Consider the following 23,102-nt stretch of genomic DNA (forward strand, 5'->3'; position numbering starts at 1 on the left):
CATTTCGGCATCATTTCTGGATAGTTTTAGGATCCGTGCGGGATCCCGTCGGGGTAATTTCTGGACTTTTCAGAGATTGTTTCGGATTATTTTGGGGCCGTTCCAAGATCATTTCTGGATGGATTTCGAGATCTGTCCGGGATCCCGTCAGGGTCATTTAGGAGTCCGTTCGAGATCCCGTCAGGGTCATTTCGGGACTATTAGGGATCATTTGAGGACCTTTCGGCATCATTTCTGGATAGTTTTCGGAATCCGTCTGGGATCCCGTCGGGGTCATTTCAGGACTTTTTCGGGACTAATACGGGATCATTTTGGGACCCTTCCGGAATCATTTCTGTATGGTTTTCGCGATCCGTCGTGGATCCCCTAAGGACCCTTCCTGGATATTTTCTGGATGGTTTTTTTTGGTACCCTTCAGGCATCATTTCTTTGTGGTTCTCTGGATAAGTCTAGAATCGCGTCGTTGTAATTTCGGGTTTTTTGGGACTATTCCGGGAACTTTTGGAGACCCTTCCGTGGCATTTCTAGATGGTTTTCGGGATCTGTCCGCGATAGCGTCGGGGTCATTTCGTGGATTTTTGTGGATAATTTCGAGATCATTTGGGGATCCTATCAGGTTATCAGCTCATTTAGTTCTTTTTTTACTCAATTACAAAAATAAAATGTATTAGACAGAAACATCTTTTTAAACAGATAACTTGATAAGCAGGCTAACGTGAATATCCCATATATTTAATTTTCTCCTTGCGGACGGGGCCGCGGGTAAAGGTTAGTATATTATAAATGGCAAAGTCTGGATGTTTGGATGTTTGTCCAGACGTTTGTCTTTGTGACTCAATCACGCAAGAACGGCTGGACCGATTTGAATGAAATTTTGCACACATATAGCCAATAGTCTAGAAGGATCTACTAGCTATATATTTTTCAAAAGGGGCGTGGTCCCCGCCCCCTAGGAACAGTTATAATTTAATTATTATATTTTTGCGACTGAATCACGCCAGAATGGCTAAACGGATTTTGATGAAATTTGGGACACAGACAATAGTCTACTAGCGAAATTTTTTTCGAACATGGAAAGAGGGGTGGGAGTCCCACGACCCCTTCGAGCAATTACTTTTTAATAATTTTTTATAACTTTACGTATACTGGCCTTCACCAATATCACAGACTCAAGGGGTCAAATAAGTCGAGGGCTTACAAAGTAAGCAGTGACACCCTCCGCGCCCCCTCCCTCTCTGGTGTAAAATCTATAAATTGTTATAACTCAATATACATTTTCTCCTAAATCAATAGTTTTTGGTATCTGGCACAGACAGATCGAGATCTAGACAATTTTGGAGGAACGATCAGTGGTCCTCTCCTTCTACACCCGCCATCCGCCCTCCTTCAATTATTATTATTAGCACGCTTTTATTAGCTTTACCTGTATTTTTCTATGTAACTTTTCACTCGCTCCAATGCGCCTGCTGCCTTATTAACATGGTTTTATAATTAGCTTCACCTTATTTGTAATCCCGTAAGGGTCATATCGAGACCCTTTCGGGATCATTTCTGGATGGTTTTCGGGATCGGTCCGTGATCCCGCCGGGGTAATTTCGGGACTTTTTCGGGACTATTTCGCGATCATTTGGGGACCCTTCCGGCATCATTTCTGGATGGTTTTCGGGATCCGTCCGGGCTCCCGTCGGGGTCATTTCGGGACTTTTTCCCAAGTAATACGGGATCATTTGAGGACGCTTTCGGCATCACCTCTGGATGGTTTTCGGGATTCGTCCGGGATCCCTTCAGGGTCATTTCGGGACTATTTCGGGATCATTTGGGGTACCTTCCGGCATCATTTCTAGATGGTTTTCGGAATCAGTCCGGGATCCCGTCGAGGTCATTTCGGGACTATTTCGGGATGAAATGAGGTACCTTCCGGGACCATTTCTAGATGGTTAGCGGGATCTGTCCGGGATCCCGTCAGGGTCATTTCCGGACTATTTCTCGACTAATACGGGATCATTTGAGGTACCTTCCAGCATCATTTCTAAATGGTTTTCTGGATCCCATCGTGGTCATTTTGGGACTATTTCGGTATCATTTGGGGACCTTCTCGGCATCATATGTGGATGGTTTTCGAGATCCGTCCGGGATCCCGTCAGGGTCATTTTGGGACTTTTTCTCGACTAATACTGGATTATTTGAGGTACCTTCCGGCATCATTTCTAGATGGTTTTCGGGATCCGTCCGGGATGCCGTCGGGGTCATTTCGGGACTATTTCGGGATCACATGAGGAACCTTCCGGCACCATTTCTAAATGGTTTTATGGATATGTTCGGGATCCCGTCAGGGTCATTTCGGGACCATTTCTCGACTAATACGGGATCATTTGAGGTACCTTCCGGCATCATTTCTAAATGGTTTTCGGGCTCCGTCCGGGATCCCGTCGGGGTCATTTTGGGACTTTTTCTCGACTAATACGGGATCATTTGAAATACCTTCCGGCATCATTTCTAGATGGTTTTCGGGATTCGTCCGGGATCCCGTCGGGGTCATTTCGGGACTATTTCGGGATCATTTAGGGTTCCTTCCGGCATCATTTCTAAATGGGTTTCGGGATCCGTCCGGGATCCCGTCGGGGTCATTTCGGGACTATTTCGGGATCACATGAGGTACCTTCCGGCATCATTTCTAGATGGTTTTCGAGAACCGTCCGGGATCCCGTCGGGGTCATTTCAGGACTTTTTCTCGTCTAATACGGGATCGTTTATGGTACCTTCCGGCATCATTTCTAAATGGTTTTCGGGCTCCGTCCGGGATCCCGTAGGGACTTTTTCTCGACTAATACGGGATCATTTGAGATACCTTCCAGCATCATTTCTAGATGGTTTTCGGGATCCGTCCGGGATCCCGTCGGCGTCATTTCGGGACTATTTCGAGATCATTAGGAGAACCTTCCGGCATCATTTCTAGATGGTTTTCGGGATCCGTCCGCGATCCCGTAGGGGTCAATTCGGGACTAATGGGGGATCATTTGGTGTACCTCTCGGCATCATTTCCAAATGGGTTTCGTTACCGGTCCGGGATCCCGTTGGGGACATTTCGGGACTTCTTCGCGACTAACACGGGAACATTTGGGGACCCTTTCGGCTTCATTTCTGGATGGTTTTGTGGATCCCCTCAGGACCATTTCGGGACTATTAGGGGATCATTTGAGAACCTTTCCGGCATCATTTCTGGATAGTTTTTGGAATCCATCCGGGATCCCGACGGGGTCATTTCAGGACTTTTTCTCGACTAATACGGGATCATTTGGGGGCCCTTTCGGAATTATTTCTGGATGTTTTTCGGGATCCGTCCGAGATCCCGTCGGGGTCATTTTGGGACCTTCTCGGCACCATATCTGGATGGTTTTCGGGATCCGTCCGGGATCCCGTCAGGGTCATTTTGGGACTTTTTCTCGACTAATACTGGATCATTTGAGGTACCTTCCGGCAACATTTCTAGATGGTTTTCGGGATCCGTCCGGGATGCCGTCGGGGTCATTTCGGGACTATTTCGGGATCACATGAGGTACCTTCCGGCACCATTTCTAGATGGTTTTCGGGATCTGTTCGGGATTCCGTCGGGGTCATTTCAGGACTATTTCTCGACTAATACGGGATCATTTGAGGTACCTTCCGGCATTATTTCTAAATGGTTTTCGGGCTCCGTCCGGGATCCCGTCGGCGTCATTTTGGGACTTTTTCTCGACTAATACGGGATGATTTATGGTACCTTCCGGCATCATTTCTAAATGGTTTTCGGGCTCCGTCCGGGATCTCGTCGGGGTCATTTTGGGACTTTTTCTCTACTAATACGGGATCATTTGAGATACCTTCCGGCATCATTTCTAGATGGTTTTCGGGATCCGTCCGGGATCCCGTCGGGGTCATTTCGAGACTATTTCGGGATCATTTGTAGTACCTTCCGGCATCATTTCTAGATGGTTTTCGGGATCCGTCCGGGATCCCGTCGGGGTCATTTCGGGGCTATTTCGGGATCACATGAGGTACCTTCCGGCATAATTTCTAGATGGTTTTCGGGATCCGTCCGGGATACCGTCGGGGTCATTTCGGGACTTTTTCCCGACTAATACGGGATCATTTATGGTACCTTCCGGCATCATTTCTAAATGGTTTGCGGGCTCCGTCCGGGATCTCGTCGGGGTCATTTTGGGACTTTTTCTCTACTAATACGGGATCATTTGAGATACCTTCCGGCATCATTTCTAGATGATTTTCGGGATCCGTCCGGGATCCCGTCGGGGTCATTTCGAGACTATTTCGGGATCATTTATTTATTTATTTATTTATTTATTTATCTCGTTTTAATCTAGAAAATGTGAACATTTTCATACAGATAACAAAAAAAAAAATAGACACACAGTTATTTAATCGTAAAAACTAAAAGTTACCTAAAAGTTTACGTACATAAGTCATTTAATATCGATTTAAACATATGTTTTGTGGAGGAAAAGTCCAGACCCACAGGATTTGATAGCATATTAAACTCTTTTAAAGCTCTTGAAATTGGAGCATTAGACGCGTAATTTGTTCTAACCGTGTCCAGCCAGAAAGTATCGTGATTGCGTAGACTCCTCTGTGGGATGTTGAAACAAATTCTGGCCAGCAGAAATGGGCAGTCAATCGCTCCACTTATCAAGTCAAAAACAAAGGTGAGAGACAGAATAGAACGTCTGCTGTTTAACGATTTTAGGCTTATGAGCAAACAGCGACTACTGTAAGAAGGAATCGGGTCGTTGAAATGCAACGACCGTAGGGCAAAGCGAACAAAAACTGTTTGCACACGTTCAAGCCTGGTAATGTGACAATTATAGAATGGCCTCCAGATAAAGACGGCGTATTCTAATTTAGACCGCACAAGAGAGGTGTATAGCAATTTTAATGTGTAAGGATCGGTAAAATCAGAGCTAAATCGTTTGATGAAGGCAAGTGTTGAATATGCCTTCGCTATTATGTAATTCAAATGGGTTTGAAACAGAAATTTACAATCGAATACAACACCAAGATCAGTAATTTCACTTAAAGTGGATAATCGAAGACCATCGATTTTATATCATGTGGGTAACGGACAGCGAGACTTTGAGTAGCAAACATGTGAGCACTTTTTTATATTAAGATTCAACTTATTACGTTTACACCAGTCGGCAACATTTTCTATATCAGATTGTAGCCTTACCATGTCTTGCTCGTAATTGTCGAAAAAATCTTAAGATCATCAGCGTACAAAAGAAAATTTGCGTAATTGAAACAGCTGGTTATATCATTGATGAAAATTACGAAGAGAAGCGGGCCCAGTATGCTACCCTGTGGAACCCCAGAAGTCGCAATGAAAGGATCAGATGATGCCCCATCAACCGTAACCACACATTTACGAGAGGAGAGATAGGATTCAAGCCATTTTAAAAGAGTGGAATGAAACCCTAGAGCTGTCAGTTTCAATAATAAAATTGTGTGGTTCACCTTGTCAAAAGCTTTTGAAAAGTCCGTGTAAACTGAATCAACTTGAAGGCGATTTTGAAACGCAGAAATGCAGTATTCCGAAAATACGGCGGGGTTTGAGACTGTTGAGCGACCTTTAACAAAACCGTGTTGTTGAGCGGAGATCAAGTGATTTACCGTAAAATAAATTTTATTTTTAACTATAGTCTCAAATAGTTTTGAGACTGAGGATATCTTTGAAATTGGCCGATAATTCGCAATATTGTTCTTATTACCACTTTTAAACACTGGAGTGATAGAACTGACTTTCCACGCATCAATAAACACTCCTCGTTCAAGTGATTTATTGAACAGAACTAACAATGGGGAAGCAAGGGCAGAACATTTTTTTAATAGGTATGAAGACAACCCATCCACATCGGTTTTAGTAGAAATCTTCAGTTGTCGGATTCCTTCTTCTATATCAGCGAGCGCTAGGGTTAGCGATCCAAAATTTATTGGGGAATTTATGTTCGTGTAACACACCTGATCAAAGTCAGTGCCAGCTTCAAAGTTTGACTTGAAGAAATCAGCAAAGAGATTAACAGCTTCAATAGTGGAGTGCGCTTTGGTCTCATTGAGATAGACAACAGAAGGTATACTCGAACACGATTTTCTGGAATTGACATATCTCCAAAATGATTTCGAGTTTTGCTTTATATCCGATTCGAACTTACGAGTATAATTACGCTTCAAGTCCCTGTTCATGGATTTAAATTTACTTGAATAAAACAGAAATTTGTCTTTATATATAACAGATTTGGACAATTTAAACTTCTTGAAATATTTGTTTCTTAAATTCTTAACTTTTAACAATCGTTTTGTATACCAAGGTATTTTATATCTGGGTTTCTTAAGGATTGGGATATGCTTAACGCAGATCTCACCTAACTTATATTTAAAGATTTCAAAGCAGTTGGCAACATCAACGTTGGAAAATATTGAATTCCAATCAATGGCATCAACTGCAAGGTTAACCATATCGGCATCCATTCGACTGAAGCAGAAATTAGTAACTTGTTCATAATAATGAACCGAATTAAACTCGTAGAATTCTACCTTTAAAACGAATGGTATATGATGAATACCAGGAGTAGATAAAGGATCAAGGCATTCAAATAAAGAAAAATTTACATTATCGTTGACAAAAATTAAGTCTAAAATGCGAGAAAGCCGATTTCGAAAACCATTTATCTGAGAAAGGCCGCAACTGGATAAGTTATCAACCAAGTAGGATTCAGATATACTATTTACGTTATTTGCATATAGCTCATTACTATCATCAATATAAGACCAAACAATATTTCCCAAATTGAAGTCACCCATGACACAGATACTATCATTATTATGACTAGATGCTACTGCTAAAATATTGTCCACATGTGCTCGGTATAGCATATCGTTGCTTGCCGGAGGTATATAAGAGGCGCAGATTAAAATGTTTGAAACGCCTTTTACTGCCACGCAGAGCTGATCCAATAATGTATCATCATTCTTTAATGTCACGAGTGACGAGCGAAATTTCCGATTAACTGCTATAAGAACACCTCCGCCTCTACTGTGACCAGTTTTAATATAATCACGGTCCTTTCGAAACACATTGTATAAATTCGAATCGAAATATTCATTATCAAAGAAACTCTCGTTTAGCCACGTCTCAACGAGAACAAAAATATCATAGTCCAGGTGCGAGCTCAAGGCATAAAGCAGCTTAGATTTGGTTCTCAACCCAGAAACATTTTGATAATATATTTTTAATTTTTTGACAGGATTGTTATTAACGGAACTGGTTATCGTTGTTGTGTTGATACACCTTCTTGGTGAAAAAAAGGAAACGGACGAATTTTCACAAATTCAGGCCATATAGCTGGATTAAGCACCTTATCAAATGAACATTCCGAAACACCCAACTTGAAATTGACTTTGGTTAAGCTATCTATGGGAATGTCTTTCTTTACCAATGTATGACATATCAATAAATTGGGTTCAATTTTAGCATGACTTGAAACATACGATAATATATCAGATTCCTTAATAGTAGGCGAAAATGACGAAATATGCAGAAACTTGAAAACTGGAACTACTTTTAACTCGCTGGTATTACAATTACCAATAACAATGGGCTTACTTAATTTCCTTCGAGTACTTTTTGCTTGAATTTCCCGCTGGGTTACTTGGCGCACTGTGGATGCTGGTACATTTACCGAAGCAACAGCAGATTTAGCAACAGATGCAAATGTAGGCGTAGCAGAGGCTTGCGACGCAGCATGAGGTGTCAGTGCTAGCTTACGCTTAACATTTTTAGTGCCTGCAGCATTACGCACTTTAGATTGGGACGTTGACGTCATTTCACTATCAATAGGTACATCATTGACAGAAGGGGAAGGCAAAATAGTAACGTCATCATTTGTGCTCATTTGAGGTTCTGACTCATTTGCAATTATGTTTTCCTTTATTTTTGAATTTATTGGCTTTACACTCTCAGCATTCGCAGCAATAATTTCAGCGGTTGTAGGCTGCTTTGGTAGGTTAATAGCTAATTTAGCAACAATGCTACTAAGATTTTTAACCTCAATAGTTAGTGTTGAGAGAGCGGAATCTTTAGCATCAACCTGAGAGCGCAAAGAGCGAACTTCGGCAATAAGATCATCAGATTTCAGCAGTAGATTTTTGTTGTCTTCGTGCAATGCATTGACACGTAACAGAATGTGTTCATTCTCTTGCCTTACTTTACTAAGCTCATTAGCAAGAAAAGCAATTTGATGCTTCGGATTATGCACATCTTCACTGACATCAGATATATTATTTGTTTTAAGCGGCAGAGTTGACAGGGGCTGCGAACGTATAGATGAGCGCCTCTCAGCTGAGCAGGCTTTGCAGAAAAAAGGCTTTCCTGAAGTGAGCAGAAAATCCAAGTCACTCTGAAGCAAACCTACACATTCAAGGTGAAAAAACTCTTTACATCCATTGCACTGCACTTTTGGATTCTCACGATCCACTTTTTGACCGCAGTTGCACGGCATATTAAGTATTATCACTCTCTGATTTATGTTTGTGTTAATGTATGTTCGTTGTGCAGAAATTATGATTTGATTGGTATCATTTAATTTATCCAACCTTCACTCTAATAGTATTGCACTTTGTCTTTTTGTATTATTTCTTAAATTTTACCCAAGAGAAAATACGAAAAAAAAAGACTAGAGTCATTTTTATTTTATTTTTAAACTCATAAAGTGTACAAAACACAGAGCGATTAGTAAAAACACGTCCGAACAAGATGATAAAATATATGCATTTGTAGTACCTTCCGGCATCATTTCTAGATGGTTTTCGGGATCCGCCTGCGATCCCGCAGGGGTCAATTCGGGAATATTTTGGGATCATTTGGTGTACCTCTCGGCATCATTTCTAGATGGTTTTCGGTATCCGTCCGGGATCCCGTTGGGGTCATTTCGGGACTTCTTCGCGACTAATACGGAAACATTTGGGGACCCTTTCGGCTTCATTTCTGGATGGTTTCGGGATCCCCTGAGGGCCATTTCGGGACTATTATGGGATCATTTGAGGACCTTTCCGGCATCATTTCTGGATAGTTTTTGGGATCCATCCGGGATCCCGACGGGGTCATTTCAGGACTTTTTCTCGACTAATACGGGATCATTTGGGGGCCCTTTCGGAATTATTTCTGGATGTTTTCGGGATCCGTCCGGGATCCCATCAGGGCCATTTCGTGACTATTAGGGGATCATTTGGAGACCTTTCCGGCATCATTTCTGTATAGTTTTCGGGATCCCGTCGTGGTCATTTCGTATCTTTTTCGGGATCATTTGGGGTCCCTTCTGGCATAATTTCTGGATGGTATTCGGGATCCGTCAGGAATCCCGTCGGGGTCATTTCGGAACTTTTTCGGGACTAATACTGAATAATTAGGGGAGCCTTTCGGCATCATTTCTGGATGGTTGTCTGGATCCGTACGGGATCCTGCAAGGGTCATTTCGGGACTATTTCGGGATCATTTGGGGTACCTTCCGGCATCATTTCTATATGGTTTTCAGGATCCGTCCGGGATCCCGTCGGGGTTATTTCGGGACTTTTTATCGACTGGTATCGGATCATTTGGAGACGCTTTCGGCATAATTTCTGGATGGTTTTCTGGATCCGTCCGGGATCCCTTCGGGGTCATTTCGGGGCTTTTTCGGGACTATTTCGGGATCATTTGTGGTATTTTCCGGCATCATTTCTGTATGGTTTTCGGGATCATGTGGGTTCCCTTCCGGCATAATATCTGGATGGTTTTCGGTCATTTCGGGACTATTAGGGGATCATTTGAGGACCTTTCCGGCATCATTTCTGGATAGTTTTTGGGATCCGTCCGGGATCCCGTCGCAGTAATTTCTGGAATTTTCCGAGGCTATTGCGGGATCATTTGGGACTTTTTATCGACTGGTATCGGATCATTTGGAGACCCTCTCGGCATAATTTCTGGATGGTTTTCGGGATCCGTCCGGGATCCCCTCGGGGTCATTTCGGGACTTTTTCGAGACTATTTCGGGATCATTTGGGGTATTTTCTGGCATCATTTCTGTATGGTTTTCGGGATCATTTGGGTTCCCTTCCGGCATAATATCTGGATGGTTTTCGGTCATTTCGGGACTATTAGGGGATCATTTGGGGACCTTTCCGGCATCATTTCTGGATAGTTTTCGCGATCCGTTCGGGATCCCGTCAGGGTCATTGCAGTACTTTTTCAGGACTTTTTCGGGACAGGATCATTTTGGGACCCTTCCGGATTCATTTCTGTATTGTTTTCGCGATCCGTCGTGGATCCCTCGGGGTCATTTCGGAACTTTTTCTGGACTATGGCGGGATAATTTAGGGACCCTTCCTGGATATTTTCTGGATGGTTTTTGAGAACCGTCCGGGAGCCCGTCAGGGTAATTTCGGAACTTTTTCGGGACTATTTCGGGATCATTTTGGTACCCTTCAGGCATCATTTCTTTGTGGTTCTCTGGATAAGTCTAGAATCGTGTCGTTGTCATTTCGGGTTTTTGTGGACTATTCCGGGAACTTTTGGAGACCCTTCCGTGGCATTTCTAGATGGTTTTCTGGATCCGTCCGCGATAGCGTCGGGGTCATTTCGTAGATTTTTCTGGATAATTTCGGGGTCATTTGGGGATCCTATCAGGTTATCAGCTCATTTAGTTCTTTTTTTTACTCAATTACAAAAATAAAATGCATTAGACAGAAAACATTTTTTAAACAGATATCTTGATAAGCAGGCTAACGTGAATAGCCCATATATTTAATTTTCTCCTTGCGGACGGGGCCGCGGATAAAGGCTAGTATATATATATATTATACATATATATTTTATTAATGGCAAAGTTTGGATGTTTGAATGTTTGGATGTTTGTCCAGACGTTTGTTTTTGTGACTCAATCACGCAAGAACGGCTGGACCGATTTGAATGAAATTTTGCACACATATAGCCAATAGTCTAGAAGGATCTACTAGCTATATATTTTTCAAAAGGGGCGTGGTCCCCGCCCCCTAGGAACAGTTATAATTTAATTATTATATTTTTTCGTCTTTGCGACTGAATCACGCCAGAATGGCTACACGGATTTTGATGAAATTTGGGACACAGACAATAGTCTACTAGCCAAATTTTTTTCGAACATGGAAAGAGGGGGGGGCGGTCCCACGACCCCTTCGAGCAATTACTTTTTAATCATTTTTACACATTATAACTTTACGTATACTGGCCTTCACCAATATCACAGACTCAAGGGGTCAAATAAGTCGAGGGCTTACAAAGTAAGCAGTGACACCCTCCACCCCCCCCCCCTTTATCTACCCTCTGGTGTAAAATCTATAAATTGTTATAACTCAATATAAATTTTCTCCTAAATCAATAGTTTTTGGTATCTGGCACATACAGATCGAGATCTAGACAATTTTGGAGGAACGATCAGTGGTCCTCTCCTTCTACTCCCGCCATCCTCCCTCCTTCAATTGTTTTTATTAGCACGCTTTTATTAGCTTTACCTGAATGTTTCTATGTAACTTTTCATTCGCTCCAATGCGCTTGCTGCCTTATTAACATGGTTTTATAATTAGCTTCACCTTATTTGTAATCCCGTAAGGGTCATATCGAGACCCTTCCGGGATCATTTCTGGATGGTTTTCGAGATTGGTCCGGGATCCCGCCGGGGTAATTTCGGGACTATTTCGGGATCATTTTGGGACCCTTCCGGGATCATTTCTGGATGGTTTTCGGAATCCTTTCGGGATCCCGTCACGGTCATTTCGGGATTACTTCGGGATCATTTTGGGACCTTCCCAAGATCATTTCTGGATGGATTTCGGGATCTGTCCGGGATGCCGTCAGGGTCATTTGGGACTATTTCGGGATCATTTGAGGACCTTTCCGGCATCACTTCTGGATGGTTTTCGGTATCCGTTCAGGATCCCGTCGGAATAATTGCGGGAATTTTTCGGGATAATTTGGGGTCCCTTCCGGAATCATTTCTGGATGGTTTTTGGGATTCGTCCGGCATCCCGTCGGGGTAATTTCGGGACCTTTTCTCGACTAATACGGGATCATTTGCGGGCCCTTTCGGCATCATTTCTAAATAGTTGTCGGGATCCATTCGGGATCCCGTCAGGGTCTGTTCAGAACTATTAGGAGATCATTTGAGGACCTTTCCGGCATCATTTCTGGATAGTCTTCGGGATCCTTTCGGGGTCCCGTCAGGGTCATTTCGGGACTTTTTCGGGATCATTTAAGGATGGCTTTCAGGATTCGTCCGGGAACCCGTCATGGTAATTTCTGGACTTTTCCGAGACTATTTCGGGATCATTTTGGGACCTTCCCAAGATCATTTCTGGATGGATTTCGGGATCAGTCCGGGATGCCCTCAGGGTTATTTTGTTATTAGGTGATAATTTGAGGACCTTTCCGGCATCACTTCTGGATGGTTTTCGGTATCCGTTCAGGATCCAGTCGGAATCATTGCGGGACTTTTTCGGGATCATTTAGGGTCCCTCCCAAGATCATTTCTAGATGGATTTCCGGATCTGTCCGGCATCCCGTCAGGGTCATTTAGGGATGCGTTCGAGATCCCGTCAGGGTCATTTCGGGACTTCTTCTTGACTATATCGGGATCATTTCTGAATTGTTTACGGGATCCGTCCAGGACCCCTTAAGGGTCATTTCGCGACTATTGGGTGATCATTTGAGGACCTTTCCGGCATCACTTCTGGATAATTTTCGGTATCCGTTCGGGATCCCGTCGGAATCATTGCGGGACTCTTTCGAAATCATTTGGGATCCCTTCTGGCATCATTCCTGGATGGTTTTCGGGATTTTTCCGGGATCCCGTCGGGGTTATTTCCAGACTATTTCGGGGCTAATACGGGATCATTTGGGGATCCTCTAGGGGTCGTTTCGTGACTTTTTCTGTATTATTTCGGGATCATTTGGGGACCCTTCCGGCATAATTTCTTTATGGTTTGCCTGATCCATCAGGGTCATTTCTGGACCATTTTGGGATCATTTGTGGACCCTTCCGAGATCATTTCTGGATCCGTCCGAGATGCCGTAGGAGCTATTTCGGAGTTTTTTGTTACTTTTCCGGGATAGTTTTTGGACCCTTCCGGGATCATTTCTGGATCTGTGCGGGATCCCATCTGGGTCATTTCCGGACTATTTCGGGATCATTTTGGGATCCTACCGGAATCATTTCTGTATGGTTTTCGCGATCCGTCGTGGATCCTCTCGGATAATTTAGAGACCCTTCCTGGACATTTTCTGGATGGGTTTGGATCCTATCAGGTTATCAGCTCATTTAGTTCTTTTTTTTACTCAATTATAAAAATAAAATGCATTAGACAGAAAACAAAATTTTAAACAGATAAATTCATAAGCAGGCTAACGCGAATAGCCCATATATTTAAATTTCCCCTTTCGGACGGGGCCGCGGGTAAAGGCTAGTTCAAACATAAAGTATCACGTTTTTGTTAACGGTTTTAACGTTAACGAAAGCTTTTCGTTTCGGTTGAAAACGAGATACAATTTATCTTGATAATTTCTTTATCGATAATATTTCGAAGTGTTTCAACGGAAACGGTGGAAATTTTTTGATAAACGATTAGCTTAACATTAAGGTGCATCCCTGGCCAGAAGGCAGTGTCCTGTCAGCCTTTCTTCTCTCTTCAGAGATATGAGCCACTTTGTTTTGTAATATCGTAGGCTTTGCCACACCTTTCCTGCTTGCTTGATCACATGCAACTCCTGTCTCCTTTGGATTCCTCCTAAATGGATTGGGACGTCTATCGTCGACTCAGCGAGTGTTGCACCCACCTTTGCCAACTCATCGACCTTTTCGATAGCTTCTCTCCCTTTATGAGCGGGAACCCAGTAAAGATATATGGCCCGGCTTGAGCTAAGTTTTTCTAACGCTTCTTTGCATTCCTGACTATCAATATCTATATTGACGCGACTGTAGTTTAAGCACGCTTCCCCCAGGATTTCTGCTGTGTTACGTGGCTGACTGTTTAGATGGCGAGGAGCGGCGGAAAGCAGCTATGCTTGCAGCCCGGCTAGCTCAGTCGGTAGAGCATGAGACTCTTAATATCAGGGTCGTGGGTTCGTGCTCCACGTTGGGCGCCATTGTTACGTGGCTAATTGTTTGGGCGGTGAGGAGCGGCGGCAAGCAAGTATGCTTGCATCCCAGGCTAGCTCGTCAGATTGGGCGGGGTATTGCACCACCGTCCTCACCCGCAGCCACATGAACAAAAAGGGTTCATACCTGCATGTGTTTCTAAAAGGAAGAAGAAGCTGAAAAAGATAGAAATAGACGTGAGGGGCATAGTTAGGGGGAGAAAAAGATGTCAGGCTTTGGTGGCGCTGTAAGGAAATAGGATTCAGCAGAGCGCCCATGGTTCAGCGCAAGCTGCGCTGAAGAGGGTGGGTAGACTCCACCTGGCAGGACAGGCCTTCATATTTTTCTCCCCCTAACTATGCCCATCACGTTTATTTCTATCTTTTTCAGCTTCTTCTTCCTTTTCGAAACACATGGAGGTATGAGCCCTTTTTGTTCATGTGGCTGCGGGTGAGGACGGTGGTGCAATACCTCGCCCAATCGGCCGAGCTAGCCTGGGATGCAAGCATACCTGCTTGCCGCCGCTCCTCACTATTCCAAACAGTCAGCCGCGTAAGAGCTGCTTTCTTTACTGCTATAATTTCCGCCTGAAAAATGCTGCAGTAATCTGGCAGCCTGTGTAGTTATTTCTGGATCGACACAGTAAACAGTAGACCCAACCCTTTCCATTCATTTGGAACCATCTGTATAGACGTGCATAGTATGTTCTGCCATTTCTGAACCAACGGGGCCATATATTCCGTTGGCCCGATATTAGGTGGCGCTATACTGCAGTGGCCATAAGACCTGCACTAAAGCTGCCCCGAGGCCTTAAGCCTTGGTGCAGTTGCTGACGAGATGTTTTTGGCCATTAGGTTTTCAGGCCGGATGTGTAGAATGGCATGCAATGCTGCTGTCAGGGAAATGTTTAAGGCTCCCGTTATGCTAATCATTGATACTCTGTATACCCTCTCAAGTTTTTTGCTATACGTACTTTTTTGTGTGGCTATACACCAAACAAGAACCCCATAGTAAAGTATGTGTTTGACAATTGCCGTAAATGCCCAATGAGAGAGTTTCGGTGATAGGCCCCAGGTGCATCCTAGCATCCTCTTATATGCATACAATGCCGCGGAGGCTTTCCCCGGTCTCTCTTTCACATAGAGTTTCCACGACAACTTACTATCTAGTATAACGCCTAGATACTTTGTGCTATCTTTTTCATGCGGGTATCCCTGCTTAGGCTTAGTCCCATTAGGGACCTTATACTTCCTAGTAAATAATACTAGATCGGTTTTTTCCGCGTTGGGGGTTAACCCCACTACAGATGTCGTGGCGTGTGCATCCCGAAGGGCCTGATAGAGAATAATTCCTCGTTCAGATTTGATTTTATATACACATCTATTAATCTCTCTAGCATAGAATATGTCAAACTAATGGCCTGTAGTCTTTCGGGTGCAGATGACTGATTTTTCCCGTTTCGGTACGAAGACTACTCAAGCCGTTATCCAAGATTGCGGGACGTGGTTCAGTTTTATGCAACTGCAATAATGCAATATTATTCTTAGCCATTCTATAATGGTTCCACCGGCCATCTGCAACATAGCAAGGAATATCCCATCTGGACCCGGCAATCTGAACATGGCAAAAGTCTGTACTGTCCATTCAATTTTGGTATTCGTCACCAATCCTGGTACCTCTCGCTCCGTATTAGGATTGTAGACGGGGTTACGTAACTCTCCGTATCATCTCCTGATAGGAAAACTGTGTTAAGTAGTGATTAGGGGACTCTTCACTACTGTGTGACCCTTTCCAGTCGTCCTTTTTTATCCGTCCATGCACTGCATCTCCCTTAGATAGGAGTTTCCTCAGTCTCGACGTTTCTCTGGAACATTCTATGTCGGCACAGAATTTCTTCCACGAAACCTGCTTTGGCCTGTTGATTTCACGTTTGTAGATCATCAATAGATCTCGGTATTTGTCTAAGCACTCCTCGCTCTCCGCAACTTTTGCCTAGATTTGTTTTACCTGCCCTCTAAGAAAGCTCAATTTCTCACTGCACTCAACCAATCCACCATTTGTTTTCCTTTTGAATCTTCGCAGAGGACAAGTTCTGTTGTACGCAGTGGTCAGCGCCTTTGATACAAATTAGTTGCACTTCTCAAACTTATCTACGGTGTTAACCTCTTTAGGCTACCCTAGTCTTCCTCATACAAATTGCTTAAGTTTCTACTAGTCCATTGCCATAGGTTTCTAAAGGTTTTCCCCTTCTCTTTGTCAGGACACGAGCATGGAAGGTGCTCGATCTTACCTCCTGCATCTCTCACTTCCTGCAGTTGGAAAATGCTATCATTGGCAAGGACTAGTTGAAAAGTATGTGACACTATAGAAGGCCAGTAAGATTACCCATCATGAGCCAATATCACTCTCTGTTTAGTGATAAAAGTAAATTTATTACTCTAATATCTTAACACCTGCACATCCGTACGTCAGTTACTAAGTCGCCAGTATCACTTCCTCAGGAATTTGATCCGGTCCTTATTTCAGTTAGCCAGGTTCTGAAACTCCTAGCAGTCGCCCTCTTATTTCCTTAATTTAATTAGATATCTCTCTATTCTCTTTTCGTCATGACAGCGCTCCAAGTTACCGCAAGGCTTTGCAGCGATACCGTAGCGTCTTCCTCTTCCGAGGCCACATTCCTTATCTAGTTGGTTTAAGGGCTCCCACTGCTTGTTTATCGATGATTGCTGACAGTGGGCAGCTGTGTAATCCAAGTAGAGTGGTCTGTTCGTGAGAAGCTCACATCGGCGGCAAATTTTTTTTTTTTTTGTGGTGGCTACTCGTACTTCCTCGGCAGCAAATAGGCGTTGCTGCCGCAAGGTAATGGTGTAAGTCGATATGTCGGAATTGTATGAACATCCGAAATCAGGCCGGTTACTGGCAAGTATCTTGGAGGAATCAAAAAGATCAAATTTGGACGGATAGGACGAATTCCATATACCCGAGCTATACCCGGCATAGCTCTAATGTAAGCTATTGAGATGTCTCGTAATAATATGAGTATTTGGCGCTTAAACAACTATATTTGTATTAAAAGGACTTGTGCATTGAATGAAGTGTCATAGCTAGATTAAGTTTAACCCTTCATTGACAGCTCTGAAAAAATTAATTCGCCTAAGCACTAAGATTCTATTCGAATTAGTAAAATATTTGCACATCACATGCTGCTTTGGTTCTTTTGTTTATAATTCCGACAAATATTTTCAATTATTTCAGGAGCAAAAGTTTTCACGTACCCATATCCGCTAAATACAAAAAAGTGAATTTACATATATATGAAACGACAGCCAGACCAAACAAATAAGAAAAATGTAAACAATTAGCTCATGAATTTTGACTCAGTCGATTTTCGTCCATTGCAATCAGAAGACTGCCCAAGTCTATTTTTGTTAGACGTCAAGAAATTGACAACAAATCGATTGTTGTAAATGGGTTTTATAAATATACTTACATATATGTAAGTAGTCCATGTAAGTATGTTGGAGCGGGTTGTTTTATTTCCATAAAATGGCATATGCGAAAAATGATTACGAACCAGATGTTGCAAGGCATTAAATCATTATGAAACTTTCTCCTTGAAACTGGCGGAATCGAAACTTCTTTCGGTACCACGATCTTCGGTAGGAAGCACGCTACCACCACACCACGGCGGCCGCTCTATATAGTATATAATATAGTATATAGTACATTCTCATATATAAGATATTTGTTATTCCGACTCTTGTTATATTTTTTGTAGTGAATAATATTATTTATGAACGAAAACACTGTTAAATGCATTTAAGAATATATATTACGTACAAATTTCAAACAACGTGAGTCATACTGATGGGTTCCGCTACCAATTAAACCAGCCGGAAAATCACAAGTTGCAGACGCTTTGTTAATATTTTTTTTATACAATTTACACCATAAAATATGTATCGAACTATTCTAATAGAAAGGTTTTTAACAAAATGTTGGTCAGCCACACAAAAGGACGTACATCAAAAAACTAGAGGGACGTGCTGATTATCAATGATTAGCATAACAGATTTGCTAGATCTCGAGGCAGATTTTCCAGATCTCCGGGCACCTGATTGGGGTTCTTCCTTTTGGTCGTCAAACAAATTCTGGTAACACTATGTGACCTAACCTAACCTACTCAAGCTTAAATTCAATACATATAAACATTAGATGGGGCGTTTATGAAAATTATTATGTTGATTAGGTAGTGTATTTAGCGATAGAATGATACTAGCTCTGAAAATTTCCAATATATATGTATATGGTACGTAACAATACTAACAGTAGAGATATGGTAATGCAAAGTACAAAAGTTTAAAAAATAGGAAAATCGTTCTGAACCCCTTCTATTTAGGTAATCGCTCCACAGAACGTTTGGTGACATAAAAAAATACTTGAAATAAGCGATTTACCTCCGAGGAGATTTAGACCCAGCTTCTCTTCCAATTTGCGTCGAGCTATTGTTAATTTTACTTACAAATTTACACATTTTATACCGATTCCAATTGGCATCTGCAAGGTATATGAATTTTCACTGGGAAGCTTTTCATGGAAGAAATATACTCGGAGAACTTGCTTTTTCTAATGTTAAACAATTTTTCTTGAATGCCTTAACGCGATCAAAAATCGTTTAAATCATTTAAAGTTCGTGACGTTTATCTATAAAGTATCCTTAAAATATATGTAAGAGCACACAAATGGGTATATAATGTTCGGTTTGATCCAAACCAAAACTTCCTTACTTGTTTTCTACTAAATTCAAAACATACAATCCTATTTAAAAACAAAGTTTCTTCACCCACTTGTATGGAGTATACTCGATACCTTTGACTGAGTACGAGTACCAGCATCGGTTCTTTGATCCGAGTATTTTATATAAGTACCGGTATCGCTACTTTTTCTTAAAGTTCTATGACCAACAGTGTTTGGAATCATTTCGGGGCGATTTTCAAATTACTGCGGTATTATTTCGGGACCGCTTCGGATTTGTGTCCGGGATGGTGTTTGCAATTATTTTGGGACTATTTCTAGATTACTTTGCAAATATTTAAGGACTTTTTGGGGAATATTTTATCTTAAAGCCACAATAGAGGTCGACGGTTGGCGCAAGGGTGCGCAAATGGCGGACGAGGCGATATATGTGTACACCGATGGTTCCAAAGTAGTGGAAGGAGTAGGGTCTGCGGTATACTGCGCTGATCCTGAAATAAGCAGATCCTACAGGCTGCCGGATTACTGTAGCGTTTTCCAAGCGGAAATATTAGCCGTAACCAAAGCAGTAGAAACCCTGGAAGAGAATAGCTTACGCTGCAACCGTGTTAACTTTTATATTGGCAGTCAAGCAGCAATTAAGGCAATAATCTCGCATAGCACAGCATCTAAGTGCTAACACTGTAAAGCAGTCTCTGGAGATAATCGGGGCAGGGAGAAGCATACATCTATATTGGGTCCCAGGGCATATGGGAATGAAAAAGCGGACGAACTAGCTAAAAAGGGCGCATCCCTTGAAGCTTGCTCCGTAGACGTCCCAATTAGATTGGGCGAGATTAAGCGAAGGCGAGAGGTGCACATGATCGACCCTGCGGGAAAGGCGTGGGTTCAGCCGCGGGGCTGTAAAGTGTCGAAGATTATGTGTAGGTCTTACAACCTTAGACTAACACAGTTGCTTTTATCATTAAAAAGAGAGGACTGTAGACTCATGACGGGTATTCTGACTTCACACTGCCTTCTGGCGTCACATGCCTTTAAATTAGGCTTGGTCAGTGATAGCAGGTGTAGGAAGTGCGGGTTGGAGGAGGAAACGATCGAGCACGTTCTGTGCTCGTGCCCTGCACTTGCAGGCTAAGACTTCAGCTATTAGGGATGATACAGCTGTCAGATCTAGAAGCAGCAAGTGTCCTAGGAAGCTTTTAGTATTTGCCAAGAGGACGGAGTTATTTTATAAAATAGGTCCTGGTTTTTGATTGGGTTTTTCAGTTTGGTCGTTAAAACAAACTTCTGGTAACACTGCGGATTCAATCAGTCTATGTGAGGTCCTCATAAAACGGCCAGTTCAAGCTAACCTAACCTAACCTGGGGAATATTTTAGGAACCTTTTCCGGAAAAGAAATTTTGTAAAATTTTTTAGTATTAGACCCCAACTTTTTTTAAAATCTGCGATTGTGTGTGTCCTTTTGGGACCGTTTCAAGATTATTTTTTGAACTGCCTGCGACCTGTTTTCAGGATAATATCGGAGAATATCGCATTACTTTTATGTTATAATTTCTTCGCGCAGACTGGGTCGCCCGTATAGGCTGGTATAGGGATAAGCTAATTATAATAATATTAATAATGTCCAACGGTTTTACCCTCCAAACCCGAAACTTTTGTTTGCCGAGTCGTTGAAAGGCAGGGATTTATTAAGCTTAGAGATCTAAAACTGCTTAGCTGCAAAGAATTGTTAAACTTATCAGCTAAGTAAAATACTAATAATGTAGGAGAGGAAAGAATAGATTTTGTAAAACTAAAAAGTGATTCCGAACTATCAATTATGCTTCAGTGAGAGTTATAACCCTGACACAGGCTGTGAAAGAGATCGTTTAATTCTAAAATGGTTCTACATTGTTTCAGGAAAAAATATCAGAAAAAAGTAAAGGAAGGATAACAACCGTTATCGACGAGTTATCGGATTATTATTGGCGATGCATTGCGGTGTTTTATATATTTTTTTGGATGAGATATCGGTTTGTTATCCACTTTTTATTGGTTTGCCAACGGCATAGTATCGGTGAGGTCTAAGCGAGCTAGCGTTTATTATCCAAGAATTATTAATATTTTATCAACAGCAAATGCTGTCGATGATTTATAAGTTTAATACCGAAAAAATATCGATATGTTATGAAAATATTATTAATTTTCGTAGAAAAAGTATCGATTTATTATCAAAGAATAACGATGTGTTATCGAAAAAATACCTATTTGATTTCGCAAAATCATGTTTTTAATATAGAAAAATAGCCCTTTGTTATTGAAAAGTTAAGGAAAAAACAAATCGATAGCTCTTCGATAACAAAGCAATTTTTTCCGATAGCAATTGATAACTTTTCGTTAGCAAATAGACATTTTTTCGATAACAAATCTATACCTTTTCATTAATAAGCCTTTAACATGTCGGATAATTCACCAATAATATAAATAAATACGGTAAGTGTTGTTATATATAACAAGTCAATAACACATCGATAACATGCCGATAAAATCCGATTTTAAAACCCCATTCATAACTTTTCATATTCATAAATGAATTTTTACGACCCCTGCTAAATGATTCCAAAATAGCTCCGCAATAGTTGCTTATAATCCTGAAATTATCTCGAAAGAAATGATCCCAAGATGACCCAACAACGATCTCAAAATATTTCGGAGAGGATCCCGAAGTAGTCCCAAAATGTTTCCAAATGCATTCGCAAAAACATCTTGAAACAATACCGTAAAAATTTCAAAAAAAAAAACACAAATCCAGCACAATCCCTAAATGATCTCAAAATGGTCTCGTAATGACTCTAACATTATTACAAAAAGCCTTGAAGTTATCATAATATTATCCCCGAACAGTATAGAAATGATCTATAAAATTGGGTCTAGAAATAGTACCTACATAACCCCAAAAATATACCATCGGAACATAGTAGTTTCTGGTTTAAATTTTGAGAAATAACAACTTGCATACCCTTGTATTAAGCTTCCATTACATATGTTAAATCTTACAGTTACAGTTTTGCAAGCCGTAAACTAGACGCCATTAGTATTACTTTGCATCTTTGTAGAATTTTTGAATTTGAGGAAAGTTCGTGAACAAACACGCCCACTTTTTTTTTAAGTTGGTGGACGTACTACTATCTCAAAATTGGCAATATATACGACAGGGAGCTACATTACCATTATGGATATGTAGTGCAAAGAACGAAAATGTATAAAACGTTTTCAATTAAGCTCTTCACAAATCTTTTAATATCAAAGTCGAAAAAAAAAATGGCCGAGCTTAATGAAATTTATTAAGAACAATGTTTCAACTGTTTTGTAGTATATTTAAGGTTTCATATCACCGAATGTTCTTAACGTTCCTTTTTTAAATGTATCCTTGATATACGAACTCGGACTTTTTTACTTGTGAGAATTACTGTTGCCGATGAGCAGTAACCAAGGTACGAATCCAGTACGACAACGTTTGAGTGTAAAATTACACTCACTTTTCTAAGAAGATCACATAAAATTTGTCAAAATTATTACCAATCAATTTACTTTATGACCAATTTTAATTCCTGCACAATATATTTTTCTTAATTTTCTTTTGATCGGAACTTACCATCGACTACCCGCTCCTTAGTATTTGTATATTTGCTCTCTAGTGTGGGCGGTGACTGTTTTTCTTGTTGTTTTGGTGTTTCTGATTCTGCTGCTTTTGGCGTCGTTGTCGTAGTCGGAGAGCTTTTTTTCTTAATTGAATTTCTGGGCGACGACATTTTTAAGTATTTTATTGAGGTTCTTCTTAAGGCTATTTTATTTACTTAATATTTGTTTAAATGTTTCGTTTGTTTAATTTGTTGTTGTTGCTTTTCACATTTATTGGTTTTTATTTGCGAATTTGTTTTTCTTAAAGGCACACACGTTTTATGTATAATATATTTATAGTATCACTTTGTATCTATGTTAATAATGGTAATATAATATATATTTATATGAACTAGGTATGGATGTATGTATGTAAAGACATATATTTTATTTCTTTTCTTTTTCCTTTCTTAATTTGTTATTAGTTATGAGCACAATCTTACATATATATACATATCTATATTTGTATATGTAAGGTATATAAGTATGCATGT

The 23,102-nt window shown here is 41.3% G+C and overlaps 1 protein-coding gene across 8 annotated transcripts in view; it reads right to left on the bottom strand.

Moving 5' to 3' along the window:
• Positions 1-23,102, bottom strand: part of CanA1 (Calcineurin A1) — a 191,280-nt gene that overhangs the window by 141,414 nt on the left and 26,764 nt on the right. For 5 of the 8 annotated variants that reach the window (XM_067760326.1, XM_067760327.1, XM_067760332.1 and 2 more), the window contains exon 2: positions 22,583-22,921. The exons of 1 other annotated variant lie outside the window; for it this stretch is intronic. In XM_067760326.1, coding sequence (XP_067616427.1) covers positions 22,583-22,739 — 157 coding nt within the window. In that variant the 5' untranslated portion in view covers positions 22,740-22,921. Of the gene's footprint in view, positions 1-22,582; positions 22,937-23,102 lie in introns of those variants that run through there. 2 more of the 8 variants (XM_067760331.1, XM_067760330.1) reach the window with 2 other exon arrangements.

Source organism: Eurosta solidaginis, chromosome 1, assembly GCF_040869045.1.
Source record: "Eurosta solidaginis isolate ZX-2024a chromosome 1, ASM4086904v1, whole genome shotgun sequence".
Taxonomy (NCBI): domain Eukaryota; kingdom Metazoa; phylum Arthropoda; class Insecta; order Diptera; family Tephritidae; genus Eurosta; species Eurosta solidaginis.